The sequence below is a fragment of the Aquarana catesbeiana genome, linkage group LG05, assembly GCF_042186555.1.
Source record: "Aquarana catesbeiana isolate 2022-GZ linkage group LG05, ASM4218655v1, whole genome shotgun sequence".
Classification (NCBI taxonomy): domain Eukaryota; kingdom Metazoa; phylum Chordata; class Amphibia; order Anura; family Ranidae; genus Aquarana; species Aquarana catesbeiana.
The window spans coordinates 378,315,443-378,334,004 of NC_133328.1; the positions used below are offsets into that span (position 1 = coordinate 378,315,443).

General features: G+C 41.7%; 1 protein-coding gene across 2 annotated transcripts in view; it reads left to right on the top strand.

Moving 5' to 3' along the window:
* FARS2 (phenylalanyl-tRNA synthetase 2, mitochondrial) overlaps positions 1-18,562 on the top strand; it is a 649,181-nt gene that overhangs the window by 222,154 nt on the left and 408,465 nt on the right. For both annotated transcript variants that reach the window (XM_073631001.1, XM_073631002.1), the window contains exon 5: positions 9,011-9,142. In XM_073631001.1, the coding sequence (XP_073487102.1) occupies positions 9,011-9,142 (132 nt within the window). The remainder of the gene's footprint in view (positions 1-9,010; positions 9,143-18,562) is intronic.

Below are 18,562 nucleotides of genomic sequence, written 5' to 3' on the forward strand. Positions count from 1 at the left end.
GTGGCAATTGAGCTTATTTAGACATTTAAAATTAAAATACAGTTGGCACTACAACTGCTCGACCATAACCTAGGAGACAGCCCAAAAGAAAGGCAAGCAATAAATATAATGCAAGATTTCCTCAATATTTTTTTATTGTAAAAAATTATATATCCTGGCCCATTGCAATGGCCCCCCTACCCATAAAATAATTAACATATTGCTGTCTAACTTGACGGGCACTTTGGGGGGCCAAGCCAGTACGGACAGTATCCAGGCCTGTAAGGTTGGCTTCTATTTGTCCGGCCTCAGGCCCAACTGTGCCTATATAATTGGGAGAATGCTTGTTTAAAAAGTTGTGCAGAATGCAGCACGATAAAATGATAAAATTAAGTTTGTATTCCGCCAAATTAATGGCTGTTTGAAACAGGCGGAACCGGCTGGCCAGAATTCCAAACGCATTCTCAACCACTCTTCTAGCTCTGGCCAGCCGGTAATTAAAAACCCTCCTCTCCGGGGTGAGGGTTCTTTGGGGGAATGGCCTCATGAGGTGCTTGCTGAGAGCGAAGGCTTCATCGGCAATGAAGACAAAGGGGAGTCCTTCCACGTTATCCTCATCAGGTGGCAATCCCAGGCCACCACTCTGGAGACGCTGGCAGAACTCCGTCTGGGCAAATACTCCTCCATCCGACATCCGGCCATTCTTCCCCACGTCCACATATAAAAAAATCATAGTGTGCCGACACCACCGCCATTAAAACAATACTGTGGAACCCCTTATAATTAAAATAATATGACCCCGAATGGGGTGGTGGCACAATGTGGACATGTTTCCCATCTATAGCCCCTCCACAATTGGGAAAGTCCCAACGGCTGGCAAAATGGGATGCCACAGTCTGCTATTCCTGTGGCGTTGAAGGAAACTGGGGAATCAAACAAGAAAACCAAAATCAATTAATTTGGAAGCTAACATTGCAAGAAAATTAGACAATTAAAAACATTATTCCCCAGCATCAGTATAACATTAAATAATTTAATTCTTCTGGAATAACTAATATGGAAAGGCACACTTATCAGATTGCTCACCCCCTCTGATGGAACATTGATTACATTTTAGGGGGTTGTGAAATCCCTAAAAAAGATTACTTTTAGGACACGCAGGAATTTAGGGACTAAAAAGGCTACAAGACTGCAGTTGTCGCACTCTGCAGGTGCAGTTGCTAACCAGCTTACAGTAAATGAGGTAATGTAAAAAGGCATTCATGTTGCAAGGAGTACACAATCACAGGCAAGGGCAATTAATGAAAACACTTTGAGGCTTGCATATGATTTGATGATGGAAATCAGCAGAGCTTCTGCTCATTTACTAAAGCACTGGAACAAATGCACTTGTAGAGTGCACATGCATTTTGCAAACTGCAACATATATTTGCTTTAGACAAATCAACACCACAGAACATTCAAGCAAATTTTAACGAGGGGGGGGGGGGGGGGGTTGTGAAATCTAGATAATTGCTCATTAGCAGCACACTATTTGGAGTGAGTTTAAGTGGGGGGGGGGTGGGGGGGTTGTGAAATCTAGATAATTGCTCATTAGCAGCACACTATTTGGAGTGAGTTTAGGTGGGGGGGGTGGGGGGGTTGTGAAATCTAGATAATTGCTCATTAGCAGCACACTATTTGGAGTGAGTTTAGGTGGGGGGGGTGGGGGGGTGTGAAATCTAGATAATTGCTCATTAGCAGCACACTATTTGGAGTGAGTTTAGGTGGGGGGGTGGGGGGGTTGTGAAATCTAGATAATTGCTCATTAGCAGCACACTATTTGGAGTGAGTTTAGGTGGGGGGGTGGGGGGGGTTGTGAAATCTAGATAATTGCTCATTAGCAGCACACTATTTGGAGTGAGTTTAGGTGGGGGGGGTTGTGAAATCTAGATAATTGCTCATTAGCAGCACACTATTTGGAGTGAGTTTAGGTGGGGGGGGTGGGGGGGTTGTGAAATCTAGATAATTGCTCATTAGCAGCACACTATTTGGAGTGAGTTTAGGTGGGGGGGTGGGGGAGTTGTGAAATCTAGATAATTGCTAATTATAAGCACACTAAATACACTCAAACAAAATACATTCAAAATGAGTAGACTAGGTGGATATGTTCCCATCACTTCATGCTGGGAAGGTTATTGAAGGAAAATATACATGCATGACAAAAAATAACAGGAAAAAATTCCAGCATGTGTGAGGATAAAAAGGGGACATTCACACTATATTGCAATGATGGTAAGTAGTGTTTGAAGCAAGAAATACATTACATTATCAAAGATTACATAAAAGAACATGTGATGCTAATAAAAGAAAAATATCTTACCTTAATATAGTCCTTCTGCAGGACCTGTATGATGGCAGAACAGGTCTCTGGGATAATGATCCCCAGAGCCTGGGGGGAGATGCCTGTCGAGAACTTAAGGTCCTGCAGGCTTCTCCCTGTGGCCAAATACCGCAAGGTAGCGACCAGCCTCTGCTCCGGAGTGATGGCTTGCCTCATGCAGGTATCCTGCCTGCTGATATAGGGGGTCAGCAAAGCCAACAAACGGTCAAAAACGGGGTCCGTCATCCGGAGAAAGTTCCTGAAATCCTCAGGATTATTCTCACGGATCTCACGGAGCAAAGGCATGTGACAGAACTGGTCACGCTGAAGCAACCAATTCTTGGTCCATGAACTCCTCCTCGCCCTGTTCATGGACTGGTCTTGGGCTGAAGAATAAACTACAGCACCAAGCACATACAATGCACGAGCTCTACGACGAGTACGTACAGGTAACATGGCTTCAAAACGGTCGGCTGGTCAGAACGCACTAAACAGAACGCACTGAAGAACAGCAAGGCCTGTGAAGAACGACCTGAAAATCAGGAACGAGCGGCCAATAAAACAAAGATTTCTCAATGCCAACTGACCAAACGCACTGAAAAGCAGATACAAACCTCACAAGCACAGACTGAACAACAGTTAAAACGAACTGAAAAATACGAGTCTCACAAGCGCGAATCGTCTCTCACCAAACTTCTACTAACACGAGATAAACACGAGATTAGCAGAAGGAGCCCAAAGGGTGTCGTACGGGCTATTGAACTTCCGTTTTATAGTCTCGTCGGACTTGGTGTACGTCACCGCGTACTAGGCTGTCGTACTTTTGTGTGGTCGTGTGTAGGCAAGTCCGTTCGTAAGAAAGTCTGCCGCAAGTCCGCCGAAGGTACGTCGGAAGTATGTCGGACAGGCTGTCGGACTTTTGTAGACGAAAAGTCCGACCGTGTGTACGCGGCATAAGATTTCCCTGTATTTGGCTCCATCTATCTTCCCATCAACTCTGAACAGCTTCTTAATTAGGTAACTTCTGAAGGCAATTGGTTCCACTGGATTTTAATTAGGGGTATCGGAGTAATGGGGGCTGAATACAAATGCACGCTGCACTTTTCAGATATTTATCTGTAAAACATTTTGAAAACCATTTATCATTTTCCTTTCACTTCATACATATGTGCCACTTTGTGTTGGTCTATCACATAAAATAAATGGTTGTAACATTGCAAAATGTGGAAAATTTAAAAAAATGAATACTTTTTATGTCAGAGTTATAGTGTATAGGAAGCCCGCCCCCTCCTATATTCCAAGCGCTGTGCTAATGGAAATAAAGCCTGATACTGAGCTGCTGCTTACAGTGTATATAACTATATGTGCAAAAAAATTAGATTCACCAAAAACTAGCCCCAACCAATAGTGAATTCAAATAGCAGTGCTAAATCAATTTAACTCAATAAACTGGTGAAAATAATAAAAATTGAAAAATAATATTTCACAATCCAGTGCATCAAAACAATGTGAACTATATCCACAAAAATGTGAGCATAATCAATTAAGTGAATAAAACATCTGTGCAAACTGAAAAAAAATATATAATAAAGACTTTTAAATAAACAAATAAAAAAAGTCCAAAGGTATGTGATAAATTAATATCCAATAATGTTAATCCGTGACGTGATACAGTGTAGATCTTCACTCAATCAATCTTCCACCGCACCCCTGTGAATCCACTCCCCTTAGGTAAACAAACTCACCAGCTCCTCTTGCCTCACACTCTCATGTTAGGCTTTAAAGCTTTATCCCACACAGAAGGGGGAAAATAGTGGCCTCCAATGATTCAACTTTACACATCCAGAGTATTATAATGAGGTGCTCTCTCCACATGAAAAAAAGAAAGTGATCCAATAGTGCAATAACGTAATGAAATTTAGTAAAATAACACTCTCCTCCTCCACTGAACTTACATCTTAAAAATCACTTCAAGCAAAGAAGCACAGCACAGCAGACTATCACAGCAATAACTCCAAACAGTAGAACCAGCGTATGGTGGTCACGGTGGACCCAGGTACTGCACCCTCTGATGACAGTCTCACCCGTCCCCTAGTATTCCCTGGAGCCGCTTCCCCACTTCCTCGTATGGCGCTCTCCGTCACAGCGTCCTAAGTCATACATATTCGATTGCCGTATAGCCACGCCCCGACATGGTTTATCACGAGGACTTAATCATGGGATTGGCTATAGGGCTCGGCAATCATCCCTTTATACCCTCCGCTCGTATTCCGGGCAGAATAGACATTACTGTGCCTGCGCCCTCCCTGTGTCCCCGCTCGCACCATACACCAGTGTTACACTGTAGTCGAACGCTTTAGACCCAGATAACCATAATGGCAATATATATATATCAAAACATTTATTCAAAAAACAATAATCTGTCATATATTGGAGATTTCTCCCCCAAAATAATTAAAAAGCGGGCATAACTCCCTCATGAAAAATAAAAAATGATTTAAAACTACAAGATGTCACTCTCTTAAAACAAGTGGTTGGATATAAATAAAATTCAAGAAATAGCTAACATATCGCAAGATAAATCTACATCATCAGCCCAATGAATGATACTAAAACGAGACTGCAAAAAATACAGAAGCCAAAAAAATTTTTTCTTCTATAATCAAGGAGAAGAAAATTTTATGGTCCCTAATATCAAACATTAATATCTTTATAAATAGATTATAGATTCTCTTCAATTATAAGAATTCATTATTAGATTAATTTGACTATTTCTAAATGAAAATTTACCTGAATACTTAGGGGGTATGGACAGTGGCGTGTCACTGAACGTGTTATAAATGACTATGTCCACATCCTGATTTCATCACCTTCTCCTACTCAATACATCAAAATCACAGGACATCCTACTTTTGATCACTCACCAAAGACCAATTCATCTTAATCCTTTTATTAGGAGGTTATTATAGAATAGGACTCCACTGCATACCTAAGGGGGGGGGGGGTTAATAGTTATTAATAAAGCAGTTAAGGTCCAACTCTATATTTAAGCCTCTTGGAAAAAGACATTCCTTCCTGCAGAAGGGATACTCGGAAAATTTCTTGAATGAAGTTATAGAGCAGGTGGCCAATATCCCAAGGGAGGAATGTTTAAAGAAAAAAGAAATCATCACCTCCAATGAACAACACCAGTGGGGATTTATTTCGAGCTACCATTGTCAGTATAAAGAGATTGAGGATATCTTCAAGAAATATTGGTATATCCTCTGTAGGGATCGACATTTGGGTGAAGTTTTGCCAGAACTCCCCAAATTCATTTATAGAAGAGCTCCTAGTTTTGGAGACAGGGTGGTGAAAAAGATCCTTGACCCACCTGGTCGCCCCTCAATAAAAATAGATCTAAACGTTTTTTTTTTCCGTGCAGGAAGTGTGTATGCTGTAGAACAGTGAGGACCAGCAATAGAGGCATGAATAGCATCACTAACTATGAAAATGAAACCTTTGAAATAAGAGAGCACATCACCTGCAATTCATCGTATGTGGTGTATCTGATGTGGTGCCCCTGCGGTCTATTTTATGTGGGGCGCACCAAGCGACTTCTAAAGATGCACATTTCTGAACATATATCCAATATCAAAAGTGGATTCAAACACCACAGTGTGTCCCTCCATTTTAAAGAAAAACACGATCAGGACCCTAGTCTTCTCCAGTTTTGTGGTATTAATATTGTATATCCGACCTGGAGGGGCTCAAATCGGGTGAGAGACTTATCCCAACGAGAGACTCAATGGATTTTTCTGTTAAAATGTCTTTTTCCGAGAGGCTTAAATATAGAGTTGGACCTTAACTGCTTTATTAGTAACTATTAACCCCCCCCCCCCCCCCCCCCTTAGGTATGCAGTGGAGTCCTATTCTATAATAACCTCCTAATAAAAGGATTAAGATGAATTGGTCTTTGGTGAGTGATCAAAAGTAGGATGTCCTGTGATTTTGATGTATTGAGTAGGAGAAGGTGATGAAATTGCGATATGTTAGCTATTTCTTGAATTTTATTTATATCCAACAACTTGTTTTAAGAGAGTGACATCTCGTAGTTTTAAATCATTTTTTATTTTTCATGAGGGAGTTATGCCTGCTTTTTAATTATTTTGGGGGAGTAATCTCCAATATATGACAGATTATTGTTTTTTGAATAAATGTTTCAATATATATATTGCCATTATGGTTATCTGGGTCTAAAGCATTCGACTACAGTGTAACACTGGTGTATGGTGCGAGCGGGGACACAGGGAAGTGCGCAGGCGCAATAATGTCAATTCTGCCTGGAATACGAGCGGAGAGTATAAAGGGATGATTGCCGAGCCGTATAGCCAATCCCATGATTAAGTCCTCGTGACGAAACATGTCGGGGCGTGGCTATACGGCAATCGAATACGTATGACTGTCATCAGAGAGTGCAGTACCTGGGTCCGCCGAGACCACCATACGCTGGTTCTACTGTTTGGAGTTATTGCTGTGATAGTCTGCTGTGCTGTGCTTCTTTGTTTGAAGTGATTTTTAAGATGTGAGTTCAATGGTGGAGGAGAGTGTTATTTTAATAAATTTCATTACTTTGTTGCACTATTGGATCACTTTCTTTTTTTCATGTGAAGAGAGCACCTCATTATAATACTCTGGATGTGTAAAGTTGAACCATTGGAGGCCACTATTTTCCCCCTTCTGTGTGGGATAAAGCTTTAAAGCCTAACACGAGAGTGTGAGGCAAGAGGAGCTGGTGAGTTTATTTACCTAAGGGGAGTGGATTCACAGTCACAGGGGTGCGGTGGAAGATTGATTGAGTGAAGATCTACATTGTATCACGTCACGGATTAACATTATTGGATATTGATTTATCACATATCTTTGGACTTTTTTTATTTGTTTATTTAAAAGTCTTTATTATATATTTTTTCAGTTTGCACAGATGTTTTATTCACTTAATTGATTATGCTCACATTTTTGTGGATATAGTTCATATTTTTAATATTTTCACCAGTTTATTGAGTTAAATTGATTTAGGGCTGCTATTTGAATTCACTATTGGTTGGGGCTAGTTTTTGGTGAATCAAATTTTTTTTGCACATATGAATACTTTTTGTATATATCGAGTAAAATAGGTATTGAACACGTAACCATATTACTAGCACCACATTAACATAATATCTATGCTTATTTTTAGATTAACATTTATTTAAATGATTTTGCACAAGTTGTTATATCAGACCATCCTCCTATAATGTTTCTTTTATTTTTTAGCTGTTTGCTCAAGTACAAAAAATGTATACTTGCCAGCTGTTTGAGCAGGGGATTTGTACCAAGTATTAAATAAATTTCAGCATGTTCAATACTTTATTCCTGTGTCATTCCATTTTATTACACATAACTTAATTTATGAACTTATTTATTTTGGTTTCTTTGTATGTATGGATTGCATGAGATGTTACCGACGTGTGATGAAAATTTCATGTCAATAGCATCATATCGGATAAACTGTTGTGATCAGCTCTCGAAAGCTCTGTACTAACGATCCGATTATTGTTCGATCGCTTCGAAAGCGTTATTTTTCGTCCGATTTTTCAGAACGTGTGTACAGCCCATTAGGCTGTGCTCACATTAGAGATCACAGTGGCTCACAGCAGGAGTCCAGTGTGTCTCCATTCACCATTTCAGGTTCGGTTTCAATTTGGGCTGAATTCGGACCTGAAACGGACCAAAAAACGCACAGGACTCCTGTGCAATTCACGCCGGAGCCACTGCGGAGATGTGTGAACCGGCTCCATTGAGAGCCCATCACAATCTCTTGCTATGCGAATTGGATGTGGGGAAAACCGCATCCACTTCGCAATATTGTGAACCCAGCCTCAGAAATATATTTACCTAGAAAAATGGTGACATGTTCAATACTTATTTTACTCGCTGTATGCGATATATATAATTTTTTTTTTGCATAATCTAAATTCAAAAGATGAGCACATATATAGTGAAGGGATTGTATATTTATTTATCTTCACTAAGACAGACTGATGCTTTCATTACTTTCGACAATTATATTTATTTGTAAACTGAATATATATATATATATGTTTTTGTACCCTCGCTTCAAGTATAATATTGATGCAGAATAAGAAGCAGTATATATTTGGTTATTTCTGTGGTTTCAAAGAATGCTGTAGATGCACAATGACATTTTAGACAACTGTGTTTTTATTAAGAATGACTTAGTTATCCTGATACCAAAGTATGGAGCATAATAAATGCCTACAGTGCAGGTAAAGTCTGTAAAGACAGCATATTCTGTCATGTGCAGCTCTAAATACAAGAATACTCTTAGTGGTTACCAGTCGTTCCCATTTACTGAGAATGACAGAACTTCCTGCTATCTTCATGATCTTTCCTTATTTTCCACCCTGTCTGGTAGCTGCAAAAACCTGACACATGATTGATTTGCTTCCACAGACTGTCTGCATTTCATAAAATGTTTTTCCGATTACAGTAGACTGGGGCATTTTTTCATGTATCAAGAATTATCAGCTAGGAAAAAAAGCGATTAAACTTTTATGCTGTTTGTTTTCTTAGATATCCCATGTTGGAGAAAAACCTTTAAATAATGGATTTTATATTCTTCCTTAGGACTGGAGATTAGATGGGTAGACTGCTACTTCCCATTTACACACCCATCTTTCGAGATGGAGATCAAGTTTCAGGGGAAATGGATGGAAGTTCTAGGATGTGGTGTCATGGAACAGAAGCTGGTGAATTCAGGTAACAAAAAAAAAAAAAAATATATATATATATATTTCTAAATAATCACTTTAAGCTTAATACACAGCTGAAATACATATGATTCAGGGTCAGGCTGATGAATAGGCTGTAAAGGCAACCTGCTTCCTATGCTGCTGAGGACGTTTTTAGCTCGTGTTATCCTATAGCCATTCAACAAGAGAAAGCAGGACTGCACACTGAGTATCAGCCTAATAAGTCATGTGTCTCTATGATTAAGCTAAACTAAAGGGAAGGGGAAACTGGAACAAGTTACACCTGGGTGTGGTCAAATAATTAAGTGACCTACTAATGGTAATTAAATATAGTACCTGTTACTGTAACCATAATCAGCATATAAGAAAGAGAGGGCACCCAGTTATAGATGTCCGGGTAAGAGGTTACTATAGCAACAATATTAGTTGGTGGTTTTCAAGAATGCTGACTGTATTACCAAAAAGTATAAATCTATTTATTATTTCATAATGATACAATTAATCACAAATAGAACAACAACCTTAGATAAAAATGTGAGGTAAATTAAAGCTGGTTCGGTCCAGTAGAACCCAATTATTGCATGCATTAAAATGACAATATGATTAAACCCGTGGGAGGGTGAAAGGCATCAGCGGGAATGGCATATGGGAGGAGACTAGCTGAAGTCAATCCCCACATGACTTATTAGGCTGATACACCGTGTGCGACTCCACTTTTTGTTGTTGGATGGCTGTGCTATGGAGGCTCATCTTGGAGTACCAGTGATTGGTTATAGTTTTGGAGTCCAGGTTGATATATATAGTGGCTTTGAGCGGTACATTTTTTGTATGGGATTATATTATCCAGTGTTTTACACTTACTAGCCAACAAACAATTCAGTCTGCAGCCCGTAACCAGCTTTAAATGTCCACAGTGTGTAGCGCTGCATTGTTTACTATTAATATGTTTCTATGTTAAATTTGAAATTTGGGGTATAAAAAATCATGCTCACCTCTGTGCTGCATCATTGATGTGATTCTGCAGCTTTCCTATGTCGGCTCTAAGAGCGAGAACTGAGCGATCACATGAATGCTGATCACCTAGTTCTCTGTCTTTTTGGAACGGAGAGCTGTGACTGTCAGTCACTGCTCTCTACTCTGCTCCTCCAGTGATCACTGGAGCTCTGGGCTAAGAAGAGGCGGACGCTGCTGGCTTTGGCTCTCAACGATTCACTGAGCGGTTACTAGGTCCTTATACCCAGCCTAAACATTGCAGTAATTCTCAGATGCACAACATTGCTCCAAACCTACACCTCTTAACGTCCACAGACCATCTGGGAGCCAGCTCCTGTAGCCTGTCTCCACCCTAACTTGAATAAATAGGAGTTAGCTAATTTTTTGATACTTTATTCTGTTAACGATAAAGTGGCTGCATAGATATAGTTGCTACCCAAAATAAAAACTCACTCCCTATACACGTTTCACCCAGTGGGCTTGCTCAGAAGGATATCCTTGGAGCTGAGTGTGATTCTCATCTTATATTACAAGAGCTTTATTAAAGATGTGGATCTTTGGATTATGGATGACTGCCAGGTCCATTGGAGGATGGCACAAGAAGTATGCTCTACTCAAGAAAGAAGAATGAAAGCACATTGCAAAGCAAGAGTCCTAAATGACTCAGAGCCATGCCCCTCTGTCTCCCTCAAAGGCCTGCTGTTTAGATGGGCTTTTGCACTGCAAGATTCAGAAATAAAACGCTTTATTGGTTGCTCTTTTAAAAATTGGTATTTGTGTAACATCTGTCAGAAAGAATTTTTTCTGAGTCACTTAAAATGGGAAAGTGGTGCGGAATCCATTCAGCAAATATATTTGCAGGCCTTTTGGATTTTTTATGGGGATTTGTGCAAAAAAAACATAATTTAAAGACTTAATATACTTTTTTACTAGTGTACAAATTTTTAAATAATCATGGTCCTCCAAATATCATACTGGCAGCTTCATTTACATTCACACAAAGTTAACATACTGTAAATGTGTGTACTCATGTTGATGGTCATGATTGTGGCATATACCTTTTTCTTGGGGGTAGCGACTGATGTAGTTTTATATTGTTTGTAAAAACTTCTACAGAGAAGTGTCAGTACTGTATAAATGCCTGTAATAAAATAATATAGTAATGGAAACAGCATGTTTACCAGAGCAAAAAATCATTAAAAACTCACAATAAATCAGAACTCCAGCTATTTACTATTTATTTTTGGAAGTGGGTGTTAAAAAATAAATTATTTAATTAAACATGAAGTTCTACTTTAATTGGATCCAAGAATTCTTGTAAACAAGTTTTTTTTTTCTACGCAGTGAATTAAGGTGTCACTTTGACCTGCAATGCAATGTTGCCCAATGAAAAGGGATTTCAGTGAATCCCTGAACAGCAGTGTTTGAAGTTTATTCAATGTTAATGAAGATACATTCTGAAAACTTTGGCCTACAACATATTTCAGTTCACAGACAGGCAGATAGTTTTCAAAGGGAAGAAAGGAATTGGAATTAAAGCTGTTTCTATTTACATTACCTCTCCTACAGCAATACAATGTCCACAAACTTAGTCGCCAGTGCCATTCATTTTTCCTTGTTTTCTTCCGGGTTCAGCATCTTTGGCCATCTTGTTTGGCTGGCCTGGCATGGCATAACTCTCGCTCATCTACATGGGAGTCAATTCATATCATCACTGAGGCACCCCAGAGTGTTTGTCAGTGATGCAGAAGCTAGGCTAGTGTAACCTGTAAGCTGCAGGAGCCGCACAGTCAAACATTGTATAATGATACATCAGTTCTGGCCAGGCCTTGGGAAAGTGGGCAATGTTAGGAGGGAGGGACTTTTGAGGCAGCTTCAGCTGCCCATTGGCTGAGGCAGCAGGGGATGGTGCATCACCTCCCGCTGCCTCTTCGGCCAACAGGTACAAACAATGCACTGTCCATTGCTGCAAATAGATCTTTAGGGACTTCCTGTCAGTGCGGGTGAGGGATGGAGTGGCAGCTCTGATGCAAGAGGAAGCCTGCCCACAAGCTCATGAACTGAATGCAGTGAAGGTGAGGGAGGAGAGAGCAAGAAAGGGTTTTACCTCCGTGAAGGAAAAATGGGGAACTGTTGAATGTACAACCTGTACATTGCATGACCTGTGCCACCCTTTAAAGGAGAAGTCCAGCCAAAGCTCAGTTGGCTAGGCTTCTCCTATGGATCACAGAAGTGCAATTCATTATGCACTCCTGTGACCCGTTTTTAGTAGAGAGCGGGCTAAATTCTGCTCTCTACTGACGTCATAGAAATCAGTCCAGGCACCGCAACATTGCGACAATAAAGGCTGTATCGGCCTGGTGCCTGGACTGACACCCCAGCCACTGAGAGCCTGAGATGGCTGCTCTGCCCCCTCCACAGCTCAGCGCTCCAATGAGTGCGGAAGGGAGAAGAGCAGAGAACTGTGACTGACAGTCTGCAGCTCTCTGCTCATGAAGCTCTGAAAACTGAGCTCGGTTTTCAGTTTAGAGGCTCCGGGGGACAGATGCAGCATCTGACCCATGCTGCATCCACCTAGGTAAGTATGAATGTGCAAAAAAAGCATACTTCTCTTTTAATAACACTCATAATGCCACTCATATTCCTGTCTTTTTTAACAGGGTGACATCCACCTGATACCTTTGCACTGTACTACATAGGTGTCAGCTTACTGTCACAATGTTAAAAGGACAGAATTATGGGTGGCATTACAATGAGTGTCATTAGGCTGTGTTCACACTAGCCAAAGCTCTGAAAAGCGATCTGCGGTGGATTGCAGGAGTGCAGCTAAGCGGTTGCTGTAAGTTGTTCAGGAGGCCAAATGGAAGTTTATAATGGTGTTAATGCACCACAACCATGAGTCAAATGTTTGGCTTATAGTTGTAGTGCGATGCAATTGACTTGAATGGCTGAGTTTGATAGATAACTCAAAATGCCAGTTTTCTGTGGTCGTGAAGTCAAGTGCCATGGCATGTGAACAACCTCCTCCAGTTGTATTTTAGATTTTAGGTGGGTGGTTACTTCCATAAAAACACCTTTTCATAAAATATCAAAAGATCCAGAAATATATGCATTTAATCCATATCATAAGCAGTAAAACTGAGATTGGCCTGCCCCAATACTGTCTCCTCCCTAGTAGTCTTTTAATGGGATTGGCATTTTCACAGGTCTACAGGAAGGCTCAGTAAATGTAAACGTTGATTTTTGCATAAAACTTCATCTGTTTCTGAGAATCTTTACAATGTATGTAAAGCTTCAACTTTTTGGGGGATAGAGTTGGGAAAGGTTAACTGTTTTGTCAGTTTTTGGTTGCTATCCGTGTCCCTCCTTGGAAGAAGAATCACTGTTTCTATCTGTCCAATATCTTCATGGCTAATAGTAAAATTTTAAGTTTTTACCAGAATGGGAATTCAGGGGAAGTTTCCAATGGGGACCTTTGCTCCAGTGACAAATGTCTAAGAGGGGATTTCCCTCACCTCAGATGGCAAAAACATAGTATTTATAGTTCATAAATCCAGTCCTATCTTTGAAGGGATAACTACTTTGGACCCTGATGTCTGACCAGGTGCTATCTCTAGACATACTGACATAGGCACACAATTAGATAATAGCACCTTTACCAGTTCTAGTTCACTTGTTTCACAATTGATTTAGAATCATAAAGGATTAAAAATACCAATTAAAATTTTAATCAGTCTAATGCATTTACACAGTTCTTGACTTTCCAACAGTTTTGTGCGGTTTATTGTCCATAATAAATGTCACCATGTGCCTTTATCTGTGTTTGCTTATGAAAGGTACTGATTGATCTCAAACATGGACATATAAGCTTTGTAGTTCTAACATTTTCTGTGGATCATGTCATGATTTGCATTAAATGCTGGGACAACTAATCGTCCAGGTGTTTCGTAGGCACAGATTTACTCTTTAATATATGCAAATATTTAAATGAAATATAAGTTGTGGGTTTGAAATTGACTTTACAATTTATGAAGTATACATATGCATGTGCACATATCTTTTTTTTCTTCTAAACAGAATAAACTGTTGAACAGATGGTGATAGGAAATTATTTGTATATTTTTGCCATACCTAAAAAAATGCACTGTATGCCATTTCATTTTATTCTGTGGCCAAACTATGCTACTGCTTAAGTTCACGATCACCCTGCAGTCAAAAAAAATGATCTCATGTCTTATTCATGTTGTGACCCAAGTCAGTGTGGGATACCATCTATTTCCACTTGCCTTGACCTGTAGAGGTTCCCTGTTTTCACACCTGGCTACTACTTCTGGTTGGCATCATTCTCCTTCAACCAGAAAGCCAAAACAGTAAATGCAACAGAGACAAGCTGCAGGATCATCAAATGCTAAGTATAAATTCTACTTAACGTGGGAGTAAACTCCCATGCACAATTCTAACCTATAGGTAAGCCTATGTTAAGGCTTGGCTATAGGTGCTGTAAATATCTCCTAAACATGCACCATTTAGGAGATATTTACTGTACACACAGCCGGTGACATCACTGCCGCATGTGCTCTGAAGGAACGGCATGCCCGTGCCGTTCCTTCAGAGTCCTGCACTGTAAATGGCAAGTCCGCAAACCCGGAAGGAAGACCAGGTGAAGATGCAAGTGCAATTAGTGCTGACAGCGCGTCGCTGGAGGGCTTCGTTCTAAGGTAAGTTTTACATAATGTGCTAGTATGCAATGCATACTAGCACATTATGCCATTGCCTTTGCAGGTTAAAAAAACAAAACAGTTTACTACCGCCTAAATGCAGTGGGACAATACCTAATCAAAAATTATTTCTCCATGTCCATTTTGGCAGTTTAGTATTTGATCTGTAACAAGTATATTTCTTACTCATGTTTGTGTTCTTAATATTACCAGCCTGTTTTGCTTCATTCTGGTTGTTTGCTGCCAGCCCTGATTTTTGTCTGTGCTTTAATTTAATTTGCCCTGACCATTGTTAGTTTAATGCAATATGTTTCTGCATATTGACTGTTGCTCTTAACAATGGGACAAAGAATAAGGCCATGAATTGGGAACATCAAACAGAAATCCATACCTCCTTGCAGTTTCCTGATAAAAGCTGGCTTTTCCTTGTGCTCAGCACTTCAGGGCAAACCAAGTTTATCATTGTTAGTACATAGAGTCCATGCTATAGCTATGACAGTCATGCTGCTTTGCCCTATTTAGCACTTTTATCATGTTAACACTTTTTTATAGCCTCCTATTGTCTAAAGTACCTGGAAACTGGTATTATTCCTTCCACTCTTCTGCTATAATACATCATGTATTTGCATTAAAACAAAGCTGTCGTAAAATACTACTATACAATTTATCTTATCCTCCAAAATTAACTGCCTTTCTAAAGTCTTTGCTGCCTTTGATGGAGTTTATAGAATACCAGTCTATCTTAACCACTTATTCATTACTAAGGTGTACTTGAAATATTTGTTTTTAAAGGGCTGTTCTTATTTTGTCTGCACCATCTATTTCTGGGGGCACTTTTAGTTCTATTTTATGTTTAGTTTATTCTTTTTAGGACTATAACTTTTTTTTTCAATTTTTCCTCCTCTGCATGGGTGACATGCTGTGTACATCTAGTCTCTACGTTAGAGTTGTTATCTTAATGCTTTCCTGTAACTCATACTGCTTTAAAAAAAAATAGTAGGCCACATAAATAATTATCTAAACTGAAATGTACTAACATGTCCTGTTACCACCATCTCTTTTGTGATCTCCGTTCTATTTTATTCTCTTATTATTGCATATTAACCACTTGCCGACCGCCTAACGTAGATATACGTCAGCAGAATGGCACGGGCAGGCAGAATCACGTACCTGTACGTGATCTGCCTCCCGCGGGCGGGGGGTCAGATCGGACCCCCCCCCGGTGCCAGCAGCGGTCGGCATTTCACTGGGAGCGTTGGGAGGCGAGGGGGAGACCATCCGATCGTGGCCCCCCCCCTCGCGATCGCTCCCAGCCAATCGGAAGAGGATGTGATGTCATCTCTCCTCGGCTTGGCAGTTTCCGTTCCAGCGCCGAGGAGAGAAGACATGTGAGTGCACAAAACACTACACAAACACAGTAGAACATGCCAGGCACATAAAACACCCCCGTCCCCCCCCCCCCCCGATCGCCCCTGATCCCCCCCAACCACCCCCCCCCCCCCCCCCCCGTCACAAACTGATACCAAGCAGTATTTTTTTTTTTTTTTTCTGATTACTGATTGGTGTCAGTTTGTGACAGTTACAGTGTTAGGGCAGTGAGTGGTAGCCCCCTTTAGGTCTAGGGTACCCCCCTAACCCCCCCTAATAAAGTTTTAACCCCTTGATCACCCCCTGTCACCAGTGTCACTAAGCGATCATTTTTCTGATCGCTGTATTAGTGTCGCTGGTGACGCTAGTTAGGGAGGTAAATATTTAGCTTCGCCGTCAGCATTTTATAGCGTCAGGGACCCCCATATACTACCTAATAAATGTTTTAACCCCTTGATTGCCCCCTAGTTAACCCTTTCACCACTGATCACCGTATAAGTGTTACGGGTGACGCTGGTTAGTTCGTTTATTTTTTATAGTGTCAGGGCACCCGCCGTTTATTACCAAATAAAGGTTTAGCCCCCTGATCGCCCGGCGGTGATATGCGTCGCCCCAGGCAGCGTCAGATTAGCGCCAGTACCGCTAACACCCACGCACGCAGCATACGCCTCCCTTAGTGGTATAGTATCTGATCGGATCAATATCTGATCCGATCAGATCTATACTAGCGTCCCCAGCAGTTTAGTGTTCCCAAAAACGCAGTGTTAGCGGGATCAGCCCAGATATCCGCTAGCACCTGCGTTTTTTCCCTCCGCCCGGCCCAGCCCAGCCCACCCAAGTGCAGTATCGATCGATCACTGTCACTTACAAAACACTAAACAAATAACTGCAGCGTTCGCAGAGTCAGGCCTGATCCCTGCCATCGCTAACAATTTTCTTGGTAGCGTTTTGGTGAACTGGCAAGCACCAGCCCCAGGCAGCGTCAGGTTAGCGCCAGTACCGCTAACACCCAAGCACGCACCGTACACCTCCCTTAGTGGTATAGTATCTGAACGGTTTAATATCTGATCCGATCAGATCTATACTAGCGTCCCCAGCAGTTTAGGGTTCCCAAACACGCAGTGTTAGCGGGATCAGCCCAGATACCTGTTAGCACCTGCGTTTTGCCCCTCCGCCCAGCCCAGCCCAGCCCACCCAAGTGCAGTATCAATAGATCACTGTCACTTACAAAACACTAAACGCATAACTGCAGCGTTCGCAGAGTCAGGCCTGATCCCTGCGATCGCTAACAGTTTTTTTGGTAGCGTTTTGGTGAACTGGCAAGCACCAGCCCCAGGCAGCGTCAGGTTAGCGCCAGTACCGCTAACACCCACGCACGCACCGTACACCTCCCTTGGTGGTATAGTATCTGATCGGATCAATATCTGATCTGATCAGATCTATACTAGCATCCCCAGCAGTTTAGGGTTCCCACAAACGCAGTGTTAGTGGGATCAGCCCAGATACCTGCTAGCACCTGCGTTTTGCCCCTCCGCCCGGCCCAGCCCAGCCCACCCAAGTGCAGTATCGATCGATCACTGACACTTACAAAACACTAAACGCATAACTGCAGCGTTCGCAGAGTCAGGCCTGATCCCTGTGATCGCTAACAGTTTTTTTTGTAGCGTTTTGGTGAACTGGCAAGCACCAGCGGCCTAGTACACCCCGGTCGTAGTCAAACCCGCACTGCAGTAACACTTGGTGACGTGGCGAGTCCCATAAGTGCAGTTCAAGCTGGTGAGGTGGCAAGCACAAGTAGTGTCCCGCTGCCACCAAAAAGACAAACACAGGCCCGTCGTGCCCATAATGCCCTTCCTGCTGCATTCGCCAATCCTAATTGGGAACCCACCACTTCTGCAGCGCCCCAGGCAGCGTCAGATTAGCGCCAGTACCGCTAACACCCATGCACGCAGCATACGCCTCCCTTAGTGGTATAGTATCTGAACGGTTCAATATCTGATCCGATCAGATCTATACTAGCGTCCCCAGCAGTTTAGGGTTCCCAAACACGCAGTGCTAGCGGGATCAGCCCAGATACCTGTTAGCACCTGCGTTTTGCCCCTCCGCCCGGCCCAGCCCAGCCCACCCAAGTGCAGTATCAATCGATCACTGTCACTTACAAAACACTAAACGCATAACTGCAGCGTTCGCAGAGTCAGGCCTGATCCCTGCGATCGCTAACAGTTTTTTTGGTAGCGTTTTGGTGAACTGGCAAGCACCAGCCCCAGGCAGCGTCAGGTTAGCGCCAGTACCGCTAACACCCACGCACGCACCGTACACCTCCCTTGGTGGTATAGTATCTGATCGGA